We start from the raw sequence: 15,180 nt of genomic DNA, 5'->3' as shown, positions 1-15,180 counted from the left end.
AGTCCTCCCATTGTCAAAGCTGTTGCATCAAATAAAATGTAAATATTATTAAGTATTTCTTAATTAACGACCATTTGAGGCTAGGACACTGGACTCATTTAAAAAAAACAAGCTTGACTGCATGAGGGGCACTATGTAAATTGCAAGTTGTTGTTGACGTGTTGTCAATTTTCTGACATAAATGTATTTTCTCTTCTAGTCCATCCGAGAAGTCACTGGCTATATCTTGGTAGCCCTGAACCAGTTTGAATACTTGCCATTGGAGAATCTCAGAATCATCCGTGGGACAAAGATGTATGAAGAACGATATGCGCTGACGGTCCTGCTTAACTACAAAAAAGATGGCAACTTTGGACTGAGACAGTTAGGCCTGCAAAACCTGACAGGTGAGCCTATTGATAACTATAGAGCATTTGCAATTTGGTTACTTTGAGTCAACATATCACTGGCTATTGGTGTCAAACACCTCCCTTGCAAAGAAAGCAGAAGCAATATACTTTGACTTATAACATTTTCAATCTAAACCCGTTTATCAATTCATTGTAAAGAAACATGACTCTCTGGAAATTAACTCTTAACAGCATTTCTAACTGCTTCCAAATTAGTGTTTCATGTTGTCCAAAAGGCGGGAACAGAGAAGGAATTTGGCGCAAAAGTACATCAGTGGAAATGTAGCAATGGAACTTTAGAAATTTACAAAACAAGAGAAGGTCATTCAGCTCACCACGTCGTTCTTTGAAAGAGTAATCCATTCATTCCCACTTACCTGGCTTTTTCTCAAATGCCTGCAAATTATTCCTCTTTATTTATATATCTAGATCCCTCTTAAAAGCTAATATGGAACCTACCTCAATCACCAGATCCAGCAGAGCATTCCACATCCTAACAACTGTGTAAAAAAAATCCCCCTAAACTCCTCCTTTGCTCTCTTGCCAATTATCTTGTATTGATATACAATAATAATAATCACAACTCACTGATGATGGGTGCTGTCCTGCATTTTTTCTGAATGCTTCACTATGCGTGAATTCATTACTATTTCAGTGTTTCCAATTTTAGTGCCTCATATTAAAGGAGGTGTCACACCGCTTTCTTTTGAGATTTAGAGTTACATAGCAACTAAATTATACTGCAGCAGGAATTGGTCTGGCTGAAGGGCATGTGTAATAATCAGCCATTGCTAAAATTCAAAACAGGCAGCGGAAGAAAACTAACAGAGCCACGTGTTGGACCTTTGATTGTTCAAGACGTATGTCCTCCAGCAACTTGTAACTCCCTTAGGTAGGAAACTATGCTCTGTTTACAAAGTGACGGATGTTAGGCTAGTTGACCACCCCTGCCCCTGTAGCCTAGGGAAGTCTCCAATTTCTCTTCACTCTGGCAAGACTCCCCCTTGTTCTCCAAGGGGGAATCCTGTAGTATCCTCCAAGAGCCCATTACTCAGAAATAAGTCTACAAAGGTTTCTTCACTCAACGGGATCCTCTGTCTCTTGGAGCCGCGTGCAGTTGGTTCTCTGGTGATTGTTGTGACTAAGCCTGCCCTCACATCATGAAACTGCCTTTAGCCTCAGGAGCCCCCTCTCCCCCACCATGCCAATCCAACTCTTCATACTTGCTACCCTATACCAGATCACCAGTAACTAATAAAATCCTTCAGTGCTAATAGTTCAATACAGCAACGTCCTCACCTTGAAGTCAATGCTCAAGATTCCCCTTTGTATTTTTTTTAAACATTGTCTGATTTGTATTCTATGGAAGGCTCCATTATCTGTCTGTCACTGAAGCTTCAAGTGGCTGCTGTGTGGCTGATCATTCAACATCTCTTAATGAACAAGGAGCAAATCGCACTCTGGCTTCAGCTGTCAATCTCTTTTATTTCAGGGCTAAACAACGTGATTAATATTTTTAGCTTCGTCCTAAATTATATTGTTGAACTAAGGAGAGGTGATTGAGCCAAGCTGCGAGTGAATGATAAGAAATAGGAAGTGAAAAGCTTCCTGACTTTCAGCAGGACATCTTAAATAACCAGCTGAATAACGTGCTACCTTTGGTTTCCCTCTTTACATTTCCCAAAGACCAAGAAACTGCCGTGTGCACTGGGGAATGGGGAAAGAGCTGATTATTCAAATCCACCTGGAGTGCTCGGAAGATGGTAACAATATTTGAAAAAGATAATGTAAGACATAAAGGAATGCTTTCACCGACCTGCAGTAAAAATGATTCAACTTTCATTTCAGGAATGAAAAGTAACCCTGATAACTTTGTGCTGACACCAGCCTATCTAGGTTACGGTCAGGAAACTGGTGCAAACATCCACATTGTTAATTCTTACTCTTAAGGGAGCCTCAGAAATTAATATTTTTAACTTTCAGGATTGAGCAAAAATGTTGAGGAAACTGTGTGGGAGACGTTTCGTTGTCAACAATGTGAAGGAGCTGATTTAATGTCAGTCAATAGACATTAACACAAGTTGCTTCAAAGAACTTGTAATTACAACTGCAAAGGTAATCAGCTGCCTGATGCTTTCAGGCTCAGTAGCTATCAGCCAGTTTCCCCACCGATATCGACAGCAAACCTCTTCAAGCAAATGCCTTCATTCCCAAAACAGCAGACACCAAAAAATACAAAAGGATCTTAGAGGTGGTCATAATTCATTTCAATCCTTTTAGTTTTGAAATGAATGCTAACAGTGATGTTTCTTGTTTCTACCTTTTACCTCTGGACATCAAATGGACTAAATATGTAAAGCACAGGTATATTATGAAAGTATGGTCCCAGTTTGAGGGTCATTTTTAGGGCAGTGATGGGAAAGGTTAGCATTGATGTTGAAGATGGGGCTATTTTACTGTGGTATCATCTTTCTACCTGGTGAGTACACAAATGTCCCAGATAATAAATCAAGCAGTGAAGAAATCAGATCAAGCAATACAAAATAGATCTTCATTATGTACATAATATATATATATATTCTATACCAATGTTATTCAGGTATGAATCAGTATTGACAGTACATAAGCAATTACGAATCCTCTCTCCAACCACCCCTACCATATATAGTTTTATGTCATGTAGAAATAATAATAACAATCCGAATATATGAGATCGAGTGTTTCACATTAGAACGTCTCCAAGTGCTTCACAGAGTATACTTTTTATCCTTGCATTTGATATAGCGCCTTATCATGTCTTCGAGACATCTCAAAACACTTCACAGAATATACTGTAAAGTGAATTGACTGTATATTTTGTGGGCGAAACGCGGCAGCCAATTACGCACAGTAGTGTCCCACAAACAGTCGTGGATTGAAGTGACCAATTATTTTTTGAAGGAATTATTACCCCCGGAAACGTGATCTGCCAATCCGGGTTTCTACTGCTAGGTAAACTGAAGCGTGTGGAGTAAGGAAACTTGCCCAACATTTCACCCTGCCGGGAATCGAACCCAGATCTCTCGTTTGTGAGGCGAGTGCTCTAACCACTGAGCTACAGGACTCCTGTAATACTGTAAGGTGAACAGACAGATGAGACCTCAGTTTAACATATCATTTGCAGGATGGCACCTCCAACAATACTGCACACTGCATTGGAATGTTAACATAGACTATATGAGATCCAAGACCCAACGTGGGTCTTGAACCCACAACTCTCATGGGTAAGAGTACTACCAACTGAGCCAGGCTGGCACAAGACCAAAAGAGACCATATCCATTTGGTTATACCTCAAAGTTCAAAATGTTCGGGTGAGATGTTAAACCGAGTTCCTCTTTGCCTGGTCAGATGAACATTAATGATCTCATTGCACTTTTTGAAAAGGGAAGGGAGTTTCTCCCAGTGTATTGACTATCAAACCCCCAAATTAAAAAAAGATCATTCAATACCTGGCTGTTTGTGGGATATTGTGTGCAAATTTTGCCTACAAAATACAAAGTCAAGGTGTTATATTAAATATAAGGATTATTATTATTCATGAAACATTTCATCTTCATACAAAAGGCAAAATACTGCAGATGCTGGAAATTTTTTCACGGAAGTCGCTGGGAACACACAGCAGGTCAGGCAGCATTTATGGAGAGAGGAAAATGAGTTAACGTTTCAGGTCAATGACCTTTCATCAGAACTGACGAAAAGTGAAGGAAATAGTGCCATCAATTTATCTCTTTGTAAATTCTTCATCTTCATACATATGGGTCTATTGTGAAGCTGTAAGAACGGTGAACTCAGTCTCTTAGTATGATAATCTCTATTAGTTTTGCAACCATTTCTTACTCTTTTAGTTGGGATAAGTATGTGACTACTCAGTACCTTACAACTGTAGAACCCTTGGTATAAAATGTAGTGAAACAAGTTCCCAGACAAGACACAATAACAGAGCGCTCTAAACAAGGTCATTACACCTGTCAGGAGAAGATCTGTTTTGGAAAGAGATGTAACTACAATGAAAGGCTGGTAAGACAAGTTTTCAGGGAACAAAGAGGTAAATTGATGTCACTATTTCCTTCACTTTTTTTTATTTTATAACTCTGACAGTTTTTTTCCATTGAGAAACTAGATGAAGGGGCGAAAGGTTAGGTGCAGTCTGCCACCAAGTTTGTAAAGAGTAGCAGAGACGAGCTTGAGTTTTATAAGTCTGCGATTATTAATGAACAGAGCTACAGCCTTGAGGTCTTGGAAATAAATGAGCTGGAGTGCAGGGATGAGTGATGAGTTTAGATTGCGATGCAGTGAGGGAGGTCTAACCCTGTTAGACAACATGGTGGGGATGAACAAGAGGGAAAAGGTCAGAGGAGCAATGACCACAGTGAGAGAAAGACAGCACAGGTTGCGACAGAGGGAGGAAAGGTTGCTTATCAGACAATCAGTCACTAGGGGCCAGAGAAACTCAACTGGATGTGGGAGCAGTAATAATAATAATAATCCTTGCATTTGATATAGTGCTTTTCACGTCTTCCCGACATCTCAAAGAATAGACTGTAAAGTGAAATTACCGTATATTTGTGGGCGAAACGCGACAGCCAATTGCGCACAGCAGTGTCCCACAAACAGTCGTAAAAACTTATGTGAGTGTGAGCTTTGTCGAGAATTTATTTCAAGGCTATTTGTGGGACCTTATGTGCAAATTGTCTGCCATCGTTTGCCTACAAATACACAGGCACTGCGCTTGACAGTGCAGGAGAAAGGTATGGTAGTTACTTGAGGACACAAAAGTGACATAAAATTCACCACATTTTCTATCAAGCTTAAAGGACACAAATATGGTGTCTATTTCCAAATGCAGAATATGATAATAATTATTAAAGATTATTTAAGAATATTATTTGTTGTTAAAGATCCCATGGCACTATTCGAAAAGAGAAGATCCTTTCTCTCAGAGAAAATTGGACTGTCACTTTATGGCTGTTTGTGGGATATGCAAAATATGACAATGCAAAATTGGCTGCCGCTTTCAACTATAAAATACAGTCACGAAACTTTAAATCCTGTGAAGTAATTTGAGACATCCTTCCAGTATGAAATCCACTATATCAAATGCAAGGATTGTTATTAATACAGTATCTACAGAAACAATCTATATACTATTCCAGAAATTATTGCTTTACAGTGCAAATTCTGCCTCGATCAGCAGTCAGTTCCAGTTTAACCGGTATTTGAACAACTATGAAAGCATGGTAGGCATTCTCGATTTGGAAGCCTCTAAAAACAATGTAAGGCTCATAGTGTAGAGAGTATATATATCATTGTTGCTGGAAGGGTCAGAATTGCACAAGGGTTCATTGGGGATGTTGCAGAGTTTTGAGGCATTATTGAAATACCAAACTTGTTTAAAGCCAAGCTCTGTTGCAAACCCAGTAAGATCAAAATCTTGTGGCTACCTGGTGGTCTAAAATCAAACTATATTAACCCCTTCCAGCCAAGAATGTGCCAACATAATAAACACAGGTCCTCCCATTCCCCAAGTTTGTATGGATGGCTGGGTTACATGTGGAAATTTTACTTTCTGACTTTTATTCTTTGCAACTAACTATCTAACAATTTTGCATAACTTTATGCATTTATATGAGAGGCAGTGTTGCTGCTGACAGAATGATCCAATTTGGAATATTTAAGCACATTGAATTTTCAGTGGGTGTCATAAAGTCCTGTCAGTAGTCAGTAGTCCTGTTCCTCAGGAAATATTAAACCAAAGTCTTGTCTACCTGCCCTCAAGTAGAAGTTAAACATCCCAGGACACTATTTGAAAAGAGTAAGGTGCTCTTCCCAGTATCCTGGCCAACAAATATCAATTATTCTCCTCATACCTGTTCAGAAGGGAATGGAATAACTGGACTATGAGGAGCGACTTAGTAAATTGGACATATTCACGCTGCAAAAGAGAAGATTGAGAGGCAACATAATTGCTGTCTTTAGGAGTCTAAAGGGGCAAGACAATATGGATCATGACAGGCTGTTTCATATTGTCCAGAATACTAAAACCAGAGGACATGACCTGCGATTGAAGAGGGGTAAATTCAGAACAAATCTACGCAAACACTATTTCAGTGAGCGAATAGTGAACCTGTGGAACAGGCTCCCTAGGCACTTGATTCTTTCAAATACAGATTAGATAGTTTTCTTTTAGGAAATAACATTATGGAATATAGTAAATAGGTAGTTTGAGACATATGTGCATGTGACTGCCAGGAAGGTGGAAGGAGAACGAGATGGACCTTGGTCTTTTTTCGTCTATCATTTCTTACGTACTTATGTTGGTGGTACCTTGATGTGTGTAAAGTGACTGCTACGTTTGCCTACAAAATACAGTCACTACACTTGACAGAAATTCTGGTATTATAAAAGCCATATGAAAATCTCCAAAAGTAATTACTGTCAAGCCTGGTAATGGATTTGTGGCACACAACCACAAAGTCAACAATTAACTTAACTGGAGAAATATTGGCCAGGAACCTGGGAGAAATAGTCTCCTCTTTTTGGAGAGTGCTGGGGAATCTTTATTATCCACCTGAATACCTCATCAAAAAGGTATCCCCTACAACAATTCAATAATCATTCTCAATATAAATTACTCAGAGGGAATCTTTCAGAGGTATATACATTTTTGAATGTGATTGAGAAAGTAAACCCAGAAGATGTGTTTAGAGGTGGAAAGAACAATTTCAGTTCAGACACCAAACATTTGTTTGTCCACAGGGTAATTCAGGCCTTGGAACAGGTGAACAGAAGGGTGGTTGAGGATGCTGAACTCTTTTAATAAATGTCCCGAATGATGCTGTGATGGGAGGTCACAAAGGTGGGTGGGTGTTCTGGAAAGATGAGATCAAATGGGCCGAAGGGCCTTCTTTATCCAATCCTTTCTTGTGATCTGGTGAATCCTTCCCAGTTACTGCATTCAAGTATCAGTCTAGACTGTGAGCTCAAAGTTCTTCCCAAAACCCACAATCTACTGAGCTTGTGGTGAGAGAACCAACTGTACTAAATTGACCTGCCTGGTTGCGAGGCAGTAATAGCTCTAATGTGCAGATGAAAGAGTTGTTATGATACAAAACTGTTTCTGTGATTATATATTTCCTGATTTTGGACTGACCATCGGGCAAGACATCAAGCAAAGTCGAGGTACTTTCCAACCAGTCTCATTACCAGAATTACAGTTTTGTTTCGCCCACAAAATATACAGTCTATTCACTTTGCAGTGTGTTCTGTGAAGTGCTTTGAGACATCTCAACGTTATGCTAAGGCGCTATAACAAATGCAAGCATTATTATTATGACTGTATGATGTGGTGGGGGTGGGGAGTTCCCCTTTAAGTGAGATCCTAAAATATCAAAAACGATATTATAATAGTAAAGCGATGCCAAGCTAATGCATAAAATGTGACATATAATTTGAAGCTACACTTCGAACCACCTCATATTTCAGCCTGAGGGTTCTTAAGTAAATAGCCATCTTGGATGTCATGTTCAATTAAACTTTTCCTATTGAAATGCAAATTTTACAAATATGAGACACAAATAGCAAGCTTTACAAAATGATAAAGGACTCTGTGCTCCAAATATTCAAAAGAAAATGACTACCTAATCTTTGATACCTTTTTTTTTAAAAAAGTAGCTTGTTACGCAGTTTGCCCACACATAACAGGAATTACTGCAAAGCTCTTTGAGACGTTTATATATTATAAGGGCCGTGTTTAAAAAACAATGCCTGGAAGATCAAGTTTTACAATAGTGATACTTTTATTTTGCATGCGTGAAAGAGACCTGCAGGTGAATTCTGAGACTTTCATAAGATGAATTAATCAGGAATATGCCACTACCGATTAAAGATTGTTACATTAATAATGGTATTAGAGATATCGGAAATTAATAAATATAACACAAATTTACAGTTATGCAGTTTCTTTCATGTTGGGAGGATGTTACACGGCATTTAATAGTTCTGACTTGACATCAGAGGTCGGCATGGGCAGGCGAAAGATGACAGAAAACTGAAATGATAATCCTTGCATTTGATATAGGGCTTTATCACATCTTTTAGATGTCTCAAAGCGCTTTGCACAATATACTGTGAAGTGAATTGACTATATTTTCAGGGCAAAACGTTTCAAACTGGTCGTAGTTGGTCATTGTGTGAATTGCTGGGTTTTGCCAGCATTTTTGTACATTCGCTGTGTTTGTTTTCCCATAAAAATCATTAAAAGTAACTAATTGTTTCATGTTGTGAGCAGTTTCTGTGCCAATACAGGTTTTATCTATGTCACTGAGTGCTTGAATCAAGAAGCTGTTGCCTCAGTGTCAGAGGTTCAGGCTGGAGGCATGAGAAGAGCTTTGCAGAGGAAGCAGAGATAATAAAAATGACCATGACATAGGACTTCAAGTTGTGCTTTATTATTGTAGTCATTTCCTATTGACAATTACCAGCACATAAAATGTGCGCTGCATAAATATTCCATTTTCAATTTACAAAGCAATCCTGCCTTCTGTTTATTGTTACATGTCCAGATAGAACAGACTGTTACAAGCCGGGAGGAACAGAAGTGAAACTCGTACAATTTCTCTGCTTTGCCTCCTTTCTTTTTCAACTCTGCCTGTCCTGCGGCCGAACTAATCGAGAGAATAGGACATGCCAAAGCCACTGGTGTGAGAACTATCTCACAAACAGGACAACCCCATTACTAAGCTGCCATCTTGGTTCAATAGGTGGAGTCCTGTAGCTTTGTGGTTAGAGCACCTGCCTTGCAAGCGAGAGGACCCGGGTTCGATCCCCGGCCATCGAACTTTGGGCAAGTTTCCTTACTCCACACGCTTCTGTTTACCTAGCAGTAAGTAGGAACCCGGTTGTTAGTCGATTGGCGGATCACTTTCCTGGGGGTAATAATCCTTTTACAAAAAAAATTAATAATAATTTGGTCACTTAATCCACGACTGTTTGTGGGGCACTGCTGTGCGCAATTGACTGCCGTGTTTCACCCACAAAATATACAGTCAATTCACTTTACAGTATAATCTGTGAAGTGCTTTGAGACGTCTGGAAGATGTGATAAGGCGCTATATCAAATGCAAGGATTATTATTATTATTATTTTATCTTAAAAGTTTTTATCAGTAAAAAGGTGTTTGGAAAAATGGTTGTCAGGTGGTTGCTGATATCACTGTGCACTATACACAGGAAACGTGGCTATCATTACTTCCTGTGCACTACGCATCCCCAGCACCACATTACAGTGTCAGGCGAGAGTTTGTAAGTTCAAAGTCCTGACGTGAGGCTGGTACTCACAACCATCTGACTCGGAGGTTACAGACTGAGCCAGGCTGACACCTGGAAATGAGGATATTTGTTCACAAGCCCTGAAATTGAAATGATCCACACTCTTGTAAAATAGTACCTAGAAGCCGGGTGACGTGATCAACTAGGGTTAAAAGCTCCTCGTACATTTCCACTCCTCAATTTCTGTGACTTCCGAACGTTGGCAGAACTGCCAGAATCTGTTTGCAAAGAAAAATGTCACCCCGACATTTTAATTAACACAATCATTCAGGGAAGTAAATCATCTCACAGGGCCAACCAGCCAGTGCTGTGAAATATGAATCCTTTAACAAAAGAAGGGGCTCGGGTTCACTGCCTCAGTAATAAAGACGGGAGTGATTTAGAGAGCAGAAGCAGTGTGCCCCAATGCGGCAGAAAGGCCTTTCACCTCACAGAGGAAGCGGTGACACACTCAACTGTTTTGCTTTACAAAATTCAATTTATTTTCACTGCTATTAAAAAGAATTCCTCGTCTAGCATACCTAGATGTGGAGTTGGCTTTGCAGTGGGCTCGTCTCTTTGCCACAGGGAACTGGGAAGCAAACTTTTTCACAACTGGAGTGAAATCCTCTCCATGTTAACGGATAGAAGACAGAAAAACGGATGAAATGGATTTCCTTTTTCCCGTGACCTCCGTGAGATGGTCCATAAGTCACTCATTACAGCTTATGTTGGTGGATTCGAGCGTGAAGCAGTGTTTGCCCAGGAGCTCTGGCTCATATGAAGTGCACATTCGTACTGATGGTCAACTCGATTGCCACTCGCTGCACATTTAATCTTGGGAAGAAATAGTTTCCTTCTTGTTGTCAGCTTTATTCTGTGCTCAAAATGCAGTTTTATCCTTGATAAGCTGCCACTTCTCGAGCAGTCTGCCTTTCCATAGATAAGATTTATGTTGCTTCAGTCAGGAGGTTCACCATATGTGAAATCTCCAATGTCTGGTGACCCAAATCTGGATATGGAGATCTAGCAGATCACGATGATGTGGGAGGAGGGAGAAATCAAATGCTGTGTAGAATTGCAATGGGAAGTGAAGTGCCTCAGTAGTGAAGTAGTGCTGTGATGCGGAAAGTTTTTTTTAACAATAAATTGGGGTTTACATAATTGCGAATACAAGCCCATGTCCATGGCTTTGGCGTCATAGTCTAGGCTGACACTTCAATGCAGTTCATAACATTTGTGCTACTTTTGCCTGAAGGCCCGAGTTCTCATCAGTGGGGTTTGAGCCTTGAGATCTGACTGGCTGTTGAGACAAACAATTTGCATCAACCCTGACTCTGTCAAACAGCAAGAATGGGCTGCAGCTTAGATATAGACAACCCTCGCCACGACCTGCAAAATATCACCAGTGTCACTGGAACACTGCCACTGAATGTATTTTAAGATAAGCTCTTGCTCATATCTGATTCTAACTAACACTGAACACTGATCCCAATTCATCAAGGACACAGTGAAACCTTTATCTTAGCACTTAAATCAATGCCTGACTGCTGATCTCTTTCGCAACAAGCATGGGTTGGGAGAAGGGGAGAATCGTTTCTGAGTACAGTAATACAATTTCTGCATTTGTACAGAAATACAAAGTAAAGATAATAAACTGATTCTTACAATAAAATTAATATTTTCTCCCCTCCTCAGCTTTTAATAATTTCTGCCTTCAAGGACATTTGATTTCAATGTTAAATACTGTTATTTTTGTGGGCAAAATGTGGCAGCCAATTGCTGCCAATTGCTGTGCGTAATTGCCTGCCCCGTTTCGCACACAAAATATACGGTCAATTCACTTTACAATTTATTCTGTGAAGTGCTTTAAAGCGCTTTGACCTCTTGAAGACTTAATAAGATGCTAGATCAAATTCAGGGATTATTATTATAAATTCCATTCCTCAGACAAGAAGGCAGAGAGATGTTAATTTTCCAAGCCTTTGTATCTGTACCTAGTCACATGGAAGTTTGCAAAAGTTATGTCAATCTAAGCAGTTGAAGCAAGTTAACCCAAGCTATGCAGTTTTAGCTAATTAAACATCAGTCATACCCAAGCGCACACTCTGGGGTCTCCAAGTCTTTGCTGTTGCCAACCTACACTTAATATTCTCTGGAATTAGGTAAGCAGGTTTTGTCAAGAACCAAGGCTTGGGGACCTCAGAATGTGCAATGGGTACTGCTGCAGTCTAACCAGCTAAAACTCCATAGCTTGTCATTGATAGCACTATCTGGCAAGTGTTCCTGCTGCTTGTCCAACTTGGACCACTCTACCCATTAGGGCTTTGGCTTACAGGGATAATGAGAGCTGAGTGGGAAATGTCCCTTCCCTCAATAACTGATCTGCCCTTCCAAGCCCTGCCTACGAGCCAGCCTGGCTGTGCTGTTATCAGCAGTGCCCTGGAGTACTGCGGACTGCCTGGCTCAGGAATGGACCAGGAAGTCAAGATTGGGAACTCATCAAGTGAGAAATTACAGATGCAATCCCAAACCTTACACCGCATGGGCCAATTTTAAAACCCTAGACAATCACGAGTAAAAGAAACTCTATGGTCACTTTCACAGCATTTTGAATTGTCTCGTGTGGTGTCCCTCAGGGCTCTGTCCTCGGTCCCCTCCTCTTCACCCTCTATACGCTCCCCCTTGGTGACATCATCTGCAGACATGGGGTTAACTTGCACATGTATGCGGATGACACCCAACTCTACCTTTCCTCTTCTACCCTCAACTCCATGACCACCGATGTTCTGACAGCTGCCTGTCTGACATTGAGTCCTGGACGAGAGACAACTTTCTTCAGCTCAACGTGCGGAAAACTGAGACCCTCCTGATTGGCTCGCGTCAGCGCCTCCGCACCTCAGGCGCTGACAGCATCAGCATCCAAGGCTGCACTCTCCACCTCTCAAAGCCGGTCAGAAACCTCGGCATTCTGTTTGATCCTGAGCCATCCTTTCTTCCTCATATCCGCACCACAACTGGCACCGCCTTCCATCACCTCCGAAACATCGCCAGACTATGGCACTACCTCACCCCTCACGCTGCTGAAGCTCTGGTCCACGCTTTTGTCACCTCAAGGCTGGACTATGGGAACTCTCTCATCGCCGGCCTTCCCGCCACCTCCCTCCACAAGCTGCAGGTCATTCAGAACTCTGCAGCTCGTGTACTGTCCCGCACCAGGCTTCACGACCACATCACTCTCACCCTCGCTCTCCTCCACTGGCTCCCCATCCCTGAGAGGATCGAATTCAAGATCCTCATCCTCACCGACAAGGCCATTCACGGCCTTGCTCCCTCCTACCTCTCCGACCTACTATTCCCCTACTTACCTGCCCGTACCCTCCGTTCCTCTGGCTCCGGTCTGCTCCACATCCCCCGCCCTAACCGCCCTACCATCGGTGGCCGGGCCTTCAGCCTCTCAGCCCCGAGGCTCTGGAACTCCATCCCCCCGTGCCTTCGCCTTGCTTCCTCCCTTTCCTCCTTCAAGGCCAGTCTCAAGACCTTTCTCTTTGACCGTGCCTTCAGCTCCCCTCTCGACTCTGTACCCCCTCCTCACTCCCTCCCTTCCCTCCCCCTGACCATTTCCCCCCTGCTCGGGTCCTGACCCAACTGTCCAGCAACTTGGGACGTCCTCCCGACGTGAAAGGTGCTCTATAAATGAAATCTTGTTGTTGTTGTTTGCCAAGGAAACATGAGGTGTCACCACTGGGAAAATCCAATGGTTGATTGACCCATCAATTCACTATGACACCTTATAAATAGCTGCACCATCTATCCATCCCATGCTGTTTTATTATTGGTGGGAGCCATAAGTGCACCAAAGTGTACAGAGATTATCCGCGGGTTCATAGTGTACCCGTGCTATATACAGATCTGCAGTCTGCTACAAGTCCAACTTGTTCCACTGGCTTTGTTGCTCAGAAGAAGAAAACAAAATAAACTACTGCACCAACATGTTCTTCTCAGTGTAAAGAAGAGTGATGGCTTCTCTATGCCCTTTGCTGTTTTTAAAGCATAGACAGGTGTGTCTGTTCACGCGCACTAAATGAAGGAATAGCACATCAATAGGATACCTGCCTAATGTTTGTTGCTTGAAAGATAAGATTACCAGTACTACGTAGCTCAACAACACACCTTTTCTATTATGATTCAGAGATTTTGTGTTTGCATTTTCATTTTTTTTCTTTAAATGAATTGTTTCCTTCTATTTAGGATTTTTCTCCCCATGCACTCACTTCCAGTTTAACCTCCACTGCATTGGCAGGGAGAGGGGAGTAAGGTGATCACAGAATTGGTTTGTACGAAGACGTCCCTTTAGCCCGTCTGATCTCATCGTTCCAGAACACTCACCCTACCTTCCCCGTTCTCCCATCACAGCTTCAAGCTGCTTTTTAAATAAGCCCAGTTGCTGGCCTCAACCACCCTTCTTGGCAACCTGCTCCACTCATTAATTACCCTCGGAGTAAAGAAAATACTTCAATACAACTCCAGACATAACCTTCCTTCTGTGCCAGCAGCAGGAGCCAAAAGGTATACTTGCACCATCATGCCAGAATGAAAATGTTGCTCAAAGTTCAGACAGATTTTCCCTCTCGTCACTTTACTGCCTTGCAGCGTGTTAGTGTACATGTTTTAAGAATATCAATGCTATAAATAGTTAATGGTGAGAGCCAGGTATCTGAGGCACTAATACAGTTTCCCCCGGTGATAGTCCATGCATTTGCCTCTAAAACAATCCATAGAAATTATTCTCCTCCATTCTACGGACCAGAATAATTCTAAAAGTTAATTAAACCTGCTTCCTAACATTCCCAGCAAGGGATCAGCGCTCCGTGGGAGGAGTTAGGCACGCTGACAGCTGGCACCTTAACAATAGGCAAAGCAAGTGGCAATTTGACAGAGAGGAAGTGGCACACTAAAGGAAAGCTCAGGGACAGATTGAAGTCAGGGATCGCTGTCAACTGCTTTTAAAATTTCATTTGCTTTCTGATTGCCTCAGCTGACAAATCTTTTCTTTTGACTTTTTATTTCTCCCTCCCCTTCCCCGCTTCTCTCTCTCTTCATCCCCCGAAGTCCTTGAGATGCTTTGTGCAGTTTGTTACTCAGTCTATTGTTTGAAAGATCCTCATACGACAGAAACATTTCTGAGTGGTTGCCAAAATACCTGCTTATTTCATTGTGAACGATTAATAGCAGGGGTGTTAATTACAAAGGCAGCCCATTGATTTTTATTAACTACAGCCCTTTGAGGACTAAATTTAATTTTGTCCAAATACTTTGGGGCCTAGTTCAGATGCATTTCTGATAAGAGTGCAGTTAAGTGATTTTCAATGTCCCTATTATGTCATGTTTCGTGTCATGACATGTTTCATTGTTGTAATGTTTTATTTGAACGTCTCGATTAATG

General features: G+C 41.4%; 1 protein-coding gene across 1 annotated transcript in view; it reads left to right on the top strand.

The window, feature by feature from the left end:
* The window catches only part of LOC103182941 (receptor tyrosine-protein kinase erbB-4), a 374,750-nt gene that overhangs the window by 192,761 nt on the left and 166,809 nt on the right, over nt 1-15,180 (top strand). The window contains exon 3 of the mRNA XM_007900138.2: nt 200-386. Within this exon, the coding sequence (XP_007898329.1) occupies nt 200-386 (187 nt within the window). The remainder of the gene's footprint in view (nt 1-199; nt 387-15,180) is intronic.

The sequence above is a fragment of the Callorhinchus milii genome, unplaced genomic scaffold (assembly GCF_018977255.1).
Source record: "Callorhinchus milii isolate IMCB2004 unplaced genomic scaffold, IMCB_Cmil_1.0 Scaffold6, whole genome shotgun sequence".
NCBI lineage: Eukaryota > Metazoa > Chordata > Chondrichthyes > Chimaeriformes > Callorhinchidae > Callorhinchus > Callorhinchus milii.
The sequence above is the reverse complement of the archived record's forward strand: the minus strand, read 5'-3'. Positions and strand labels throughout refer to the sequence as shown.